Genomic DNA, 15,179 nt, shown 5'->3' with positions numbered 1-15,179 from the left:
ATGGCATTCAGGAGGCAAGTGAAAAACTTTGTGAAAAATTACTCAGATGCTGAAATAAAAGTCAGGGAAGCAACTTCTAATGATCCTTGGGGTCCTTCTAGTTCCCTGATGTTAGCTATCAGTGACCTGACTTTCAACACGATTTCTCTCTCAGAGATTATGAATATGCTATGGCAGAGACTAAACGACCATGGGAAGAACTGGCGCCACGTGTATAAATCCCTTATGCTAATGGATTATCTCCTCAAGAACGGATCTAAGAAAGTTATTCAGCTTTGTCGAGAGGGGGTCTGTAACCTTCAAACACTGAAAGATTTCCAACACATAGATGAAGCTGGAAAAGACCAAGGTAACAGTTAAAGAAGTGTACACTGCGTGCTAATAAAGAGTAGGAGCTTGGGAGGGAGCAGTTTTAAACCAGGAGCTGGGGAAAAGTTGTTCTTAAACGCATTAGCTACCTCTCCTCTGGGACAGTTGTGCTTCCCAGTTTAATCCTTTGTGTTGTCTCTTGAGAGCCTTAGAGGGCAGCATTTTGTGTGGTTGTGTGTTTTTCTCTCTCAAAAGGATGTATAAAACTAACACTTCGGTTCATGATAAAAGAATACCTCAGAGAAAACGAGCCAAGTGAATAAAACAGGAGGTATGGCAAATGGGTCAAATAATGTCACTATAATTCATAACTATAATTAGATTGGAGGTTAGTCATAAATATAAGGAAATGTTTGCAAAGGCTATGGCATCTTCAAAGACTAGCTTTGTTCAAGTGGTTTTATGAATACAAAATCTAAGTCATAAAATAATTTTGTCAGTGGAAGAGGGGGCGAAGTAGGGAAAGGGTAAATAGAGTACTGAACTGAGATGATTCAGTAGTGCCTGATTTTCTACAATGGTAAAAGAAGCAGCACTTCCTCCCCATCCAATGTAAAATTATTATTTGTGCTTAAAGTGAATAATCTTAGGAATAATGAGAAAAGGATATAATTCAGTGCAGTGTCTGTGGTAAGTGTACATTTTTAAAAATAGACTTTTTTTATAGCAGTTTACAGAAAAATTATGCAGAAAGTACAGAGATCTTACATACCCTTTCCTACCCTCACATGGTTTCACCTATTGAACATCTTACATTAGTGTGGTACATTTGTTGCAATTGATGAATCAATATTGATATATTAGAGGCCTGGTGCACGAAATTCATGCACTGGTGGTGGTAGGGGGGGTGGTTCCCTCAGTCTGGCCTGTGCCCTCCCACAGTCTTTGAGCCCTCAGTGGATGTCCGACTGACGGCTTAGGCCTGCCGTCAGTCAGACATCCTTAGCGCTGCCGTGGAGGCGGGAGAGGCTGCCGCCACCGCTGCTGCGCTCACCAGCCATGAGCCTGGCTTCTGGCTGAGCGGCGCTCCCCCTGTGGGAGCGCACTGACCACCAGGGGAAAGCTCCTACATGGAGCATCGGCCCCCTGGTGGTCAGTGCGTGTCATAGCAACTGGTCGTTCTGCCGTTCAGTCGCTTTGCATATTAGCCTTTTATTATATAAGGAGGATTATTATTACCTAACATCCTTAGTTTACATCATGGTTCACTCTGTTCTACAGTTCTATGGGTTTTGAAAATGCATAGTGATATGTATCTACCGTTCCGTTATCATATAGGGTAGTTTACTGCCTTGTAAGTGCCCTGTTCTCCACCTATTCATTCTCCCCTGCCTCACCCTCCTCAAGCCTTGACAACCACTGATCTTTTCACTGTCTCCATAGTTGGAATCAAATGGCATGTAGCTTTTTTAGACTGGTTTCTTTCACTTAGCAATATGCATTTAAGATTTTTCCATGTCTTTTTATAGCTTGAGAGACCTAATTTCTCTTTTTGTACTTCACTTTTTTGTTGTTGTTAATCCTTACTCGAGGATATTTTTTTCCATTGATTTTTAGAGAGAATGGAAGGGAGGAAGGGAGGGAAGGGAAGAGAGGGAGAGAGAGAGAGGGGAGGGGGGAAAGAGAGAGAGAGAGAGAGAGAGAGAGATTGATGTGAGGGCAACACATTGATTGGTTGCCTCTCTCATATGCCCCAGTTGGGGTTGGGGATTGAACCTACAACTCAGGTATGTGTTGTTGACTGAGAATCAAACCTTTGGTTCAAGGCAATGCTCTGACCACTGAACAACACTGGCCAGGGCTTTTCTTCGCTTTTTTAGAACAGTGTTATTGAGATATGTCATATACAGTATAATATAATTCCCCCATTTAAAGTGTACAATTCCATGGCTTTGGTATATTATTTTTAAAGCTCAAAATATATATAACATAAAACTTGCCATTTTAAATGTACAATTCAGACATTAATTACATTCTCAATGTTGCATAACCATCTCCACTATTAAGCATATGTCACCTGCTCACTTCTAATCTACTTTCTGTCTCTCTCACATCAATGTTTCTCCCTCTGATCCCTCCTCCATGCTCCGTCCCTTCCACTCTCTAAAAATCAATGAAAAAAATATTCTTGGGTGAGGATTAACAACAACAAAATAAAATCTTTGTTTAAATCCTAAAACAATATAGATTATTGATTTATAGAAAATCCCATAGAGTCCTGTAGAACACTGATTTTATTCGGAGTGAATTTGTTGTGATTGCTCTTTCATTGACCACTAACATATTTTTAAAAAATCTATTTTGGAATTTTAGTTTTCAGCTTATTTTGAGTGAGATGTTATTCCCCAACCACCCCTGTTCACTTTTCCCTTTATGTTGGTTTTTCAGTTCCTGCCACCCAGCTCCCTTCGAGCCTTCAGTATAGCCCTTAGAAAGGTAGCTCAGGGCTCCTGCTTGAGATAATACTAGGGTGTGTGTCGTGGATCCAGTCCCTGAGCCAGCAGGTGGCTTAGTTTAGTTTCAAGCCTTAAGGCTGAATGTGTGGCCTCTTGCTTCTAGAGAGACTCACAACTACAAATAAATTATAGCCCAGGAAGCTATTTGGGGCTTTTTTTTTTCTTTTCTTCCAAGACTTCTCTCACAAACATGGATAACTCCTAACATCAAAGAGTGGACAGTGCTGATCCCCTGACACCTGAGGAGCTGAACTCCTGGTGTCAGATCAAGAGTCCAACAGCCTGTGGCTTCAGCCCTGCTCACTGTCTTTTCATTTCTCTTATATTCCTGGATCATGGAGGTTTTTATCTTGTTTTTGAGACTGATGATCTATTATTACTGTGATTTTTGGAGCAGAGCCAAGGGTAATTTGAAGCCTGAACTTACTGTGCCAACTGGACTGAAGGCTTTTTGCCTTAAAAATAACTTAATGTTTGGGATACTTCTCCCCTCTCTCCCCACCCCCATCCCTGAGGCATTGTGAAGGGTAGATTGGAAGGGAGGCTAAAAATCCTATATAATAAAACCCTAATATGCATATTGACCTAACGGCGGAACGACCGGTCGCTATGATGTGTACTGACCACCAGGGGGCTGACGCTCAATGCAGGAGCTGCCCCCTGGTGGTCAGAGCTCTCCCACAGGGGGAGCTCTGCTCAGCCAGAAGCCAGGCTCACGGATGGCGAGTGCAGTGACAGTGGCGGGAGCCTCTCCCGCCTCCGTGGCAGTGTTGAGGACCCCTCAGGGGATGTCCCACTGCCAGCTTAGGCCCAGTCCCGTGGGGAGTGGGCCTAAGCTGGCAGACAGACATCCTGAACTGTGAGAGGGCATGGCCGGGCTGAGGGTGCCCCCCCGCCCCAGTGCACGAGTGTTGTGCACAGGGCCTCTAGTAAGTAAATAATTTAGAACACCAACAAATGATGAGGGAGATGGAGTGGAGAGAATGGGCTTAGAAGATATTTAGTATGTACAATCAATAGACATACATTATTGCATTTGAAGAGGTGAGTGTTCATATTTCTGGCTTAAAATGGAGATAAAAATCACTGAGAAAGGAATATGGGGAGAAGAGTAGATTTTGGTGGGTCAGAATGGAGAAAGGAGAATTAAGATGTTTTGTAACTACTGTGTGAAGCTCAGTACATATAATTCAAAAAGTCTGGTCTATATCTTTCATGCTGGTGCATCTCAGTGCCCAAGATCTTTGAATTTACCATGTTTCCAAATCTCTTCACTTGATACTCAATTATGAACTTACATAGACTCCTTCCCTGTATTTGGGAAGTTTTCTCAGCATATTCATTCATTCATTCATTCAACAAGCATTAAGTATTGCTCAAGCATTAAGTATGGCTTAACAAGTATAGTTCTGGCCTTGAAGAATGTTACACATTGATAGAGAAAAAAGACATTTATCAAATAGCAATTACAAACTGTGGAAGTGTTATAAAAGATAAGTGAAGTGTGAGAGTGGGGCCTGACCAAGTCTGCGGCCCTGATGTGTGTGTTGGGCGAGTGGGAAGTGGTTTTTCCTCTCAGAAAGGCTTTACTGAAGAAATGAGGTCTGAGATGTTCCCTCTGCCAGGAGCTTTCTCCTGGTACATCTGCATAGGTGGCTTTTTCTTGCTGTTCAAGACTCGACTGATGTGGTACTTCCTCAGCAAGACATTTCTTGACCACACCCCAAAATAATGTTTAGCACATCACTCTTCTTTATTTCCTTTAGAGCATTTCTTTTTCTCTGGAATTATCTTGGTTAGGGTCCTTGTCTATTTTCTTCTTCACCTGTGCCCCCACTGTTTAGAACGTTTTCTGAAACGTAGGTGTTCAGAATGATGAAATGTGAATAACCCCCTTGGGTATTGGTCTGTTGCATGGTTGTTCTGATTTGCATGTCCTCAAAGTCCTCTGCCTTGAGTTGGGGAGGATCCTCAGCTGGTCTTCTACTTGTTCACCTTTCTATCCCGTTTATCCTCCCCTCACTCGACTGTGCCTTTCTACTGGGAGTTGCCAAGGGTAACATTTCACTCTCTGGCCATAGTGATGGGCATGTGACTTGCTAGCTGGGACAGAGTTTTCTCCTGGATTTTTCAAATTTGAAGGACAGAAGATGGGGACTTCTCAGGTGGCAGACTATGAGGTGAACCTGGAGCTGTTTGTGGCCATATCCACATCCAGATTGGAGAAGCCGGTCTGCAGCAGGAGAAAATGAAGGCATTAGACAGACAGAAGCAGAAGTGGAGAGGAGAAAAGAAAGAGTCCTTCCTGGTAGTTTTCCAGTTTCTGCTTCATTTGGACCTGAGGCCCAGTTGCAACCCCTGGTTTTTCCATGCCCTTTGCCTTAGCCAGTTCAAATTGAGTTTCTGTTGCTTATAGGCAAATATTCCTAATTAAAAATAGTATATAATTTTATTTTTACTTTAACCTTCACCTCAACTCTAACAAGCTTTTCATCTTGATGTGTTTTATACAATATCTTTGGATATTGATCTCTTGCATAGTATCTTGTTTCAGAGAAGCCATATTTTCTCCCTCTCTCTGTCTCACTTTATCTCCCTCCCTTTCCCTCTCCTTTTCCCCATCCCTCTCTTTTCTTTCTCTCTTTCTGATACAAAGAAGTTACTGCCTAAGTTTATTCTATTTCCAGTAATAGTCTATTTTAGTTCTGTGTCCTCTTTCCTTTATTTAAAAACATATTGGTTAGCCCTGGCCGGTGTTACTAAGTGGTTAGAGCGTCAACCAAGCCCTGAAGGGGCGCAGGTTCGATTCCCTCCTGTGGGCAGGAGGCAACCAATAGATGTGTCTCTCTCACATTGATGTTTCTCTCTCTTTCTCCCCCTCCCTCCCTCCCATTCTCTCTAAAAAAAGAAATAAAAACGTGTTGGTTGGAAGTGAGGTGGATGCCATCTTATTTTTATTATTGTTAATATTTAACCCATCCTTGAAACAGGCTTATTGGGTTCTTAAAATTTTTCACTTTCAACTTTCATGCTTGAGAACAGCCAGGTTTCTATTCTTCAGCATCTCAAGGATGGTGGGGAGGTAGCCAGGGCAGTGGGCAGCCGTGAGCAGGAAGTTCACGTCTGGGTGATTTCTTCCCAATTTTCTGTCAACTCCTATGACCTGACCTTATTGATGCTGCAGACTGCTACCTCAGGGAGGAGCCCCGGTGTTTCAGGGAGAAATCTTCCATTACTGCAGTTGGCTTTCTACTCTATGTACCTGCTTGTCACTTTGAATGAGGAAAGCTGCCCTCAATCCCTATCAATCCATGCAGACTCCAAGTAGAATATTCCACATCTGTTCCGTAACTTCTAACTTTTTCTAATTAGGGGTGTTGCAAGAAGTTATTTCAGGTCAAGAAACTTCCTTAGGCAGCTAGCTTGTAAATTGGCTCTCATTATCCATTTGTACCACGTCAAGAAGGAAACTGAGATTTTTGGTAATTTGCTCCTTTTATTGATTGATTCATTCATTCATTCAGTAAATATTTATTAAGCATCTACCATATGCAATCACTCTTCTAGGTGCTGAAGATACTGGATGAATGAGATTCTCTGCCCTAATGGAGCTTATTTCTAGGTGATGAAACAATAAACAAATAAATATATAATACAATATTAGGTAGTGATTAATGCCAAGGTGAAATATAAAGTAGGATAAGGGACTTGGGTTTGGGAGGCCTGATGGGCTGGGCTATTTTAGAGAGGGTGAGCAGAGGAAAGGCTTCTCTGAGGAGGTGACATTGGAGTAGAGACCTGAATGAATCAAGGATCTAGCCATGCAAAGAGTTCCTGGTAGAAGCAACAGCCAGCACACAGCTCTGAGGAGATAAAGCGCATGGTAGGGTTATGGAATAAGGCAGCCAGGGTGGCTAGAACAGAGGGAGTGAGGGGAGAAGTGGAAGGAGATGAGCTCCTGAAATCAAAGGGAAAAGAAGTCTTTCACTCCCCACCCAAACCAAGCTATGTCAGTTATGGGGGCAGGTCAGGGAAGGCAGTGTCTGGTGTGTTTCTAGTCCCCTAAGGCTGACAGTCACAGAAGACGTCTGCCAGTCATACGGCGATGAGTGGTAACCCAAACCACTGTGGGTTTTTTTGGTTATAAACTGCAAGGTAATTATAGGAAAGCAGGGTGTTTCGAATGAGAAGGTTTGAAGCAGTTATAAGAGAGTTTGGAAGGAAGAAATGACTAAGAAGTGAAATTGGATAAAATCTTGAAAAAGATGGCAACTTGAGCAAAGGTTTCTCACACGATCTCTATCAATTCTTGGTGAAATGACTGGCACTTAGAGAACATTGTTGGCCCCTCTTCTCTAAATATGGGGTGGGCAAAAATAGGTTTACAGTTGTGAGTATGTGAAACTGTTTATTCTTATATCATATTTATTAATTACTGTATTTTCCATATAAACAACTATAAACCTACGTTTGCTCACCCCTGTATACCCTGAATTTGACCATTTCAAATTATTTCCACTACTAGTAAGTTATAGTTGGAAACATTAATGTTTAATTCATTACACTTGGAGCCCAAAATGAACATAATAGTGGATCGTCAGGGACTTTACAGCTTACCTCAAAGAAGGCTTGGAGTAACATGAAATGTTAATATAAGTTGGTCCTAAGATGTGGAGAAGTAAGGGATTTCTTATATCATTTTTTATAGAAAAAGATTGAGAATAATAATAATATTACCACATGTTTGAAAGAGTAAACTTTTATATCTGTGAATTAGACTGAACAGATATCCTTATACTGTTTTTCAGGCAGGAAACTCAGGCCAGACAGAGACACCTGGTTCAGAGTCACACAGGTGATGGAGGGCAGCAGCATGGTTGGAATTCAGGTCTTAGACTGTGCTCTGGCGCTCTGTTAATGGCATCAAGTTGCTAGTTCATGTCAAAGAAAAGTCAGTTGCCCTTTCTTTTCTTTTCTCTGTAGTTGTACCCTTCTAAGGTAACATATTAATAATGTTGTGGGTACACAGTGGGTTGTCTGCCTGCCCCACCATTATCCATCCATCCATCCATCATCAATCCGTCCATCCATCCACTTTTCTCTCCTGTTTACAAATAACGGTTTATTCCCCCCTATGCTTTACAGATTTGGGTCATACTATGCACATTATTTTAAATCTTTAGCCGTATGTCATGGTCATTGATCTAGGTCAGTACATCTAGATCTAATTCATTCCTCCTCTTTGCCAATTTTGTTTGACTTCTTGCAGATTATGTAGCTCTTTAAATTATACTTAAAGTGAATAATGTAATGACACCTGATATAATTTCACCTTATGTTTATTTATTTCTTGAAGTATAAGAAAATGAATATATTTATTGATAATTGCAATGAAACTTAGGTTTCCCTCTACATTTGCCACAGGTTTTTTCACTTTGCTCACATATTCATTTTTCCTAATCTTCTTTTGAATAGAAATTAATTGTAGCCTTAATTAATTTTTTTCTATGCACATTCAATGTATTTTTCAGGTTATCATATCCGGGAAAAGTCTAAGCAAGTCGTAACATTGCTGATGGATGAGCAGTTGCTGCATAAAGAGAGGGAAGTAGCAAGTCGGACTAGACGGCGTAGCTCCTACTCTATGGCATTTTCTAAAAGATTACCTCATACAGGTAACTCACCAACAGCCTGGGCTTCTGCCCCCACACCAGAAGTTCCTGCCTCAGAGAGGAAGTGTAAGCTTCTTAAGGTTGCAAGGCTACGTAAAAGAAGTGCGTAAAAGAACATTGGCCTAAAATGCAATAGGTATTTAAGAACAACTAAAAAATATAAAACATAACTTTGAGTGCAAACTTGTTAATATTATACTAGTTGTAATATTACTACTATGTTAGTCATCATACTTTAGAGAACAAAGATGAAGAATAATATTCAGTAGAATATTTTATGGCTATTTTCTGAATGCAGTTATCTGGGATTCAAATGAAATGATTTTGAGCTTAAAAGGAATTAAATAAGTGACTACCCTATTTTGCATCCTGATTGATTTTTAAGATTATAATTAAAATTGGAATGTCAGTAAGAACTGTTTTCTGAGACTAGGATCTGGGTATGTGTGCATTTGTGCCATTTAATTCTATAAATCAGGAAATTGACATTTTCTTAAATGTGCCTCGAAATTTCAGAATTGCTCTAAAAATCTTTCCTTTGATTAAAATGTTAATTCTGGACTACTGAACTTTTCTTAAAAAAGGATTTGTTTTTTTATTAGAAAGCAGGAAAATGAATTTTTTTCTACCAAAATTGCTAAAACATAAAGGACTATCATTTTGCCCTAACTTCTCCAGTACAAACCCTGTTTTGATAAGCTGTGTTTAAGGAATGGACAGGTTGAGGAAACAGAAACATTAATGAAATCTGACGTAGATAATTGTCCCTTGAACAGAACTAAACTTTGTGCTATAAGTGAGGGGCTTAGTAGGAGTAACATATAATTAGTTACAAGTATTGTACCTCTAGCTTTAGGTAAATCTGTGTCTCATGATCTGAAAGAGATGCAGGTATTCAATGAGTAGACATTCCAAATGTCAGTTAACTATGAAAATGTCAAAATGTTAATAGTAATACCAACACAAACCAGTTCTACTAGAAATCATTGAAGTATTTGTCTGACTTGGTCAGGAGTTCCCAGTCTGTACTTGTGTGGACGGGGGAGATGGGAATACAGTAAAGAGGTGGCCATTGTAATTATAATAGTAAATACCACCCAAATGCTTCCAAAAGGTGATGGAACCTCTTTCTCTAGGGTACCCATTCCTTTGAAATACATCTCAAAAGAGATAGACCCATTTTGAAATTTTCTCACGGAAGCCTTGAATTCAAACTGACACTAAAAAGAAGTAACTGTAAAATAACCAATTGTGGTTTATCTAGAGTTTCTTTACCCCTTTTGCTACTTCTCTGTTACCTTTCTTGTAACTTCCTTCATTTCTTCTCTCTCTCCTTTTCTCTTTTATTATAAACATAATTTTATTGAGTTTATTATTTGAAATTTTGATGTCTAGCAGAAATTTGGAGCTATAGCACTGATAATAAAGTCCTTTTCATTGTGGAGAAAATATTCTAGTGACTGAGACAGATATTAAAGACACATAAGCAAAATAGATATAAAACTATTATATCAGGCTCTGGCTAGTGTTCTCAGTGGTTAGAGTGTCTGCCCGAGCATGGAAGGGTCACGGGTTCGATTCCCCATCAAGGGCATGTACAGTTTTAATCCCTGTCCCTGATCCCTAGCCCCAATCCCTGGCCCTGGTTGGGGCATATGTGGGAGGCAGCCAACCAATGTGTCTCTTAAATTGTTTCTCTCTCTCTCTCTCTCTCTCTCTCTCTCTCTCTCTCTCTCTCTCTCTCTCTCTTTTCTCTCCCCCTTCCTCTCTTACTTCCATTCTCTCTAAAAACCAATGGGAAAAATACCTTTGGGTGAGGATTAACAAAAAAAAACAAAACAAAGCAAAACAAAAGCTATTATGTCACATAGTGAAGTGGCAATTCCTATCGACAAAAGAAAACAAGGAAAGCAGTGTCGGGACAGAGAAGGACAGGAACAACTTTATTCTAGGTCAGGTAGTAAGGGAAGGCCTTTGGAGGAGGTGAATATATAAAGGGAGACCTGAATGATGTGAGGAGTAATCCATGTAATAGCTGGAGTGTTCCAGGCAGAGGGAACAGCGGTGCAAAATGCTCTGGAACTGGAGCAAGCTTGGCATCCTTAACTATAAGCTTAGGAAATGAGGCCCTGAACTGCTACAGAACTGGCTCATCTCTGAGCTGTTTCATGATTCAGACAAGAAAAATCTAGCTTATTATTTCATAGTCACTACTTTTTTTAACCCAAAATTATATTCCCAGCTTTATGACACATCTTATTCACTAGCCTAAGCCCTGAATGACTTTTGACTCTTTTTTAAAAAATCTGTCTACCTTAAAATGAAGACGTTTTGCTACAATTTATATTTTTCATACTGCAAATATATCTTGAGTACCTACTTACTATATGTTAGATGCTGTTCTAGGCCTGGTAAGCAAATTGGGTATATTTCCACTCTTATGGAGGTTATATCTAGTGATGGAAGGGTCACGGGTTTTGTCTTGTTTTTTCTTAATGTGCAAAAAGTTTTGGTGAATGATGGCATCATTAAAATGAATCTGTAGTAAGAGTTCTATTTAAATAGTGAATGGTTGGGTGTATAACCTATAGTAAATTTGTTAAAAATCTGTTACATTATTTTTAATTTTATTTATCCATATAGCTATGTATGTTTTTTTGTTCAAAGAAGAATAATATAATTAAGTAAGCTTAGCAATATTACCATTTCCATGTAGGATTCTGTGTTTGAATCTGAAGCTGTATTTAAAGGAAGAAAGAAAACTGACAATTTGATTGAGGTAGGAGGGAAGATAGGAAAAATTGGGGGGGGGCCTTCTTAGTGGGATAGGAGAAGTAGCAAATAAAAACTTAGAGATGGATGGATCAGTTAGAATTTGGTACACCCACAATGATAGTAATAGAGGCCATAAAAATGGTAGCACATATCTATAATAATAAAAGCGTAATATGCTAATTAGACCAGATAGCCGAATGACCTTCTGGACATCCTTCTAGATGTCCTTCCAGACAACCTTCCGGACGAAGCTGGGGCTGTGAGGACTAAGGCAAGATGCTGTGGCTGCAAGGACCGAGCCCCTTGCACGAATTTCATGCATTGGGCCTCTAGTATATAATAGGAGTCCAGAACAAGGTATTCTAGGACTGCTGTGGCTCTCAATGATGTCAGTGACCCAGGGCTCGCTCTTTCTTGTTGCTCCACCAAACTCAGCACATACCTTCCATTTCATGATCCAGTCATCACATCTGCAGTCTAGCCAGTAGGAAGGAGAAGTTGAAATATGAATGATCCTTCCTTTTAAGAACACTTATTGAAGTTGCTGATGACATTTGGCTTACATATTGTTTAGCACATAGTCACATGGATATTCCTAGCTGCAAGAGAGGCTGAGTAATGCAAACTTTATACTGGACAGCTATGTACCCAGATGAAAGTTAGAAAATCTATTGTTAAGGAGGAAGGAGAGAATAAATAAATATAAGGACAGCAAATAGTCCTGACCATAGTGGGAAAGAATACAAATAAGAAATGAATTAATCGTGGTAATACAAGGTTGTCAGATTACATAGAATAGAGAATATAGATTTGAATATGTAGGAAAATGTGAACAGATAGTTCAGAGTACTCAGCACAGTTCATTAAGGACATAGTGAACAGTATTTGGAAATTTCAATTTGATGTAATTGGCAACTAGGAACCATTGTAGGCCACGGAGAACAGAAGGGATGTTTAGCTTAGTCACAGAACTTAGCTTTCTTATTACTGAAAACAGCTGTTGGTGGAAGATATTATTATTGCTTGGTGTAGAAGTGGAGGAGAAACAAACTGGAGGGAGGCTTGTAAGAGACAGTTGTTTCCACCCAAACATCCAAGACCTGCTCTAGGGTTATTGAAATGAGGGAAAGTTAATGTTTAAAGATAGAATATAGAAGGGAAATGGAGTAAGTACGTGATGATTGGAGAAGAAAGAGAAATTGAAAACAACTCTAACATTTGAGTTAGAGAAAACAGAGGCAAGTGATGGTATCATGCAGGTAAATTTCCATCAGAAGGAATGTAAAGACATCTCTAAATTATTTCGTTATAATGAAATGTAAAATTGAATGCATTGCTAGAAATATGATTTCCAGGCTTTAGGATCTAGAGCTGAAACAGCTGTGCCTAGCTTCTTTGTTGTAAATTAGCAGGGGAAAAGAGGTACTTTGGAGAAGGTGTTATACACACATCACTACTTATACTCCTTTTTTCTATTCCTGGATGTTTTCCCCATGTTTTAATTCTGGTAGGTAGCTTGGGTGGTTTTGTTTAGATGATTTTGATGTTTTGAGGAAGAGATGAGCTGAAGGATAATTGCTGCTTGCTGGCAAGACAGAAAAGTATATAAAGCACCGTTATAACTCAGCTTCTCTGAGCTGTAAGCATCAGTGTGAGGTCCTTTTTTAGAGGTAATAGTTATAAAAACTACCACCACCGACATTGTGTACAACCACATTAGCAAAGCCTTACTTCTCTTAGTTGTCTGGTCTTCCATAAAGAGCTCTTTAATAGTAGTATTCTTTGCAATGGAACTTTACCCGTTTTTGAGAAGGATTACTCTGGTCTATGTCATGGAAACATTCTCCTAAAAATGATATGATTCCTGTTGGACCAAAAGTTAAACTTCAAAATAGTTGTCATCCTTTATAATAAAAGCCTAATATGTACGCTAAGTGTCTGGTCATCTGGTCGGCCATTCAACCAATCAAAGCATAATATGCTAATGATATGCTAAGGCCACTCACCTGCTCGCTATGATGTGCACTGACCACCAGGGGGCAGATGCTCCAAATGGTAGGTTAGCTTGCTGCTGGGGTCCGGCCAATCGGGACTGAGCGAGACAAGCCAGACATGCCCTGGAGCCCTCCCGCGGTCCCTCCCCGGCTGGCCAACCTCCTGCATCCCTCCCTGGCCTGATCCTACCCCAGTGGGGTCCTTTGGCCTGGCCTGCACCCTCTTGGAATCCAGGCTGAGGGACCCTCTACACCCCGAGTGCATGAATTTTGTGCACCAGGCCACTAGTGCTTTTATAAGCAAAAACACTAATGTTGCTGTTACAATTCCTATAATGAACTTTGTGCTAACAGAGTTGGCATGGAGTCATACTTGGTTGCCTTTTCATGTACAGCCTAGATAGCAGGGCTTATGGTACAAGTGGTGGTTGCTACTCAAACATTTTCATTGATGAATGTCACACAATGATTTAAAAATTTTTTTGAAGTAAATAAATGTACAAAAATGAAAATAACAATAACTTATATCCCTTCCACCCTACACCAACCACTATTATCAAATTAGAATAGTTGGTTCCGGTCAGCTTTTTTTTTTTCTTTTGTTTTTATTTCAGAAAAAAAATCACTCTATTCCTGTAAAAACAATGCAGGCTCATTATAGAGAATCAGTCACTTCCAATCCCATCACTCAGAAATAGCCATAGTTAATCTCAGATGAACATAAATTCTAGGTACCTTTCTATCCATATAATCATATCAAAAGATGTATAACTAGAAAGAAGTTGTTTTAATAAAAATAGAATTATACTAGATGCCATTTTTACTAAAAAATTAATTCAGGTCTACTTCTGGCAATAAGACTGACTAGGAGCTCCAAGAAGTCCGTTTATTGCCCGGTAACCAAAGACTGGGAATGATACACCATTTGAGAGATTTCTGGCCTCACCAGAGGTATGGGAAGTCTGCAAGATCTCTCCTTCTAAAAATTAAATTAATTACTTTAATTTAATAAGCAGAGTAAGAACAGGACATGTGAGCTGGGGTCAGAGTGACTTCAAGCTAGTGCCTTTGGGACTGACTGTAGGGGTTGAGTTGCTTAAGATCAATTGTCGCCAGTTAAGAAAATGAGTTTTGGGCCTGCCTTGAGTATTGGAAGGGAAAGCCTGGGATTACTATGCAGACGCCAGACAGTCAAGGGAGGCCAAGGCGCCCTGGCTGGTGTGGCTCAGTTGGTTGAGCATTGTTCTGTGCACCGAAAGGTCTCTGATTCTATCCCAGTAAGGGCACATGGCCAGCTTGCATGTTCGATCCTCGGTTGGGGTGCGTGTAGGAAGAAACAGATCAATGTTTCTCACGTTGTTTCTCTCTCTCTCTCTCTCTGCCCCCCCCCCTCCCTCCCTCCCCTCCTCCCTCTCCCTCTCCTTTTGTCTCTCTCTAACAATCAGTAAAAACATATTTTAAAAAAAGAGGGACCAAGGTGATTCTGGGCAGTGTCTCTGCAAGAAGAAAGCCTGCTCAATTTACAAGTTAGGGTCACAGGATTCCCACCAATTAAAATTAGACAATGAACTCACAATCCAGATAGCCAAACACAGGAAAAGTAATTAGCGAAGAACGTAATTTAGTTTCCCAAAGACTGTATATATTAGGAAGGTCAGATACTTGATGTAGAATAGCTATGTATTTAAATAAATAAAGGATGTATACAGAGTTGATAATGGGGAAGGCACTACGCATGTGTAGGACACTGGGTATATGGGGAATCTCTGTATTTCTCAATTTTGTTGTAAACCTAAAACTGCTCTAAAAAATAAAGTAAAAAAGAAATATATACACTGAAGCACAACCATCAAAACCGACTTGCCCTTCTCTAAATTAATCCAGTTATTTAAATGCCAGTTATATCTGTCACA

At 40.0% G+C, this 15,179-nt stretch overlaps 1 protein-coding gene across 1 annotated transcript in view; it reads left to right on the top strand.

Moving 5' to 3' along the window:
• The window catches only part of ENTHD1 (ENTH domain containing 1), a gene marked incomplete at both ends in the record, with an annotated part of 83,166 nt that continues 67,987 nt past the window's right edge, over window positions 1-15,179 (top strand). Inside the window, 2 exons of the mRNA XM_080660267.1 lie at window positions 1-349; window positions 8,357-8,500. Coding sequence (XP_080516393.1) covers window positions 1-349; window positions 8,357-8,500 — 493 coding nt within the window. The remainder of the gene's footprint in view (window positions 350-8,356; window positions 8,501-15,179) is intronic.

The sequence above is a fragment of the Plecotus auritus genome (assembly GCF_963455305.1).
Source record: "Plecotus auritus genome assembly, chromosome: 3".
In the NCBI taxonomy this organism is placed as follows: Eukaryota; Metazoa; Chordata; class Mammalia; order Chiroptera; family Vespertilionidae; genus Plecotus; species Plecotus auritus.
The sequence above is the reverse complement of the archived record's forward strand: the minus strand, read 5'-3'. Positions and strand labels throughout refer to the sequence as shown.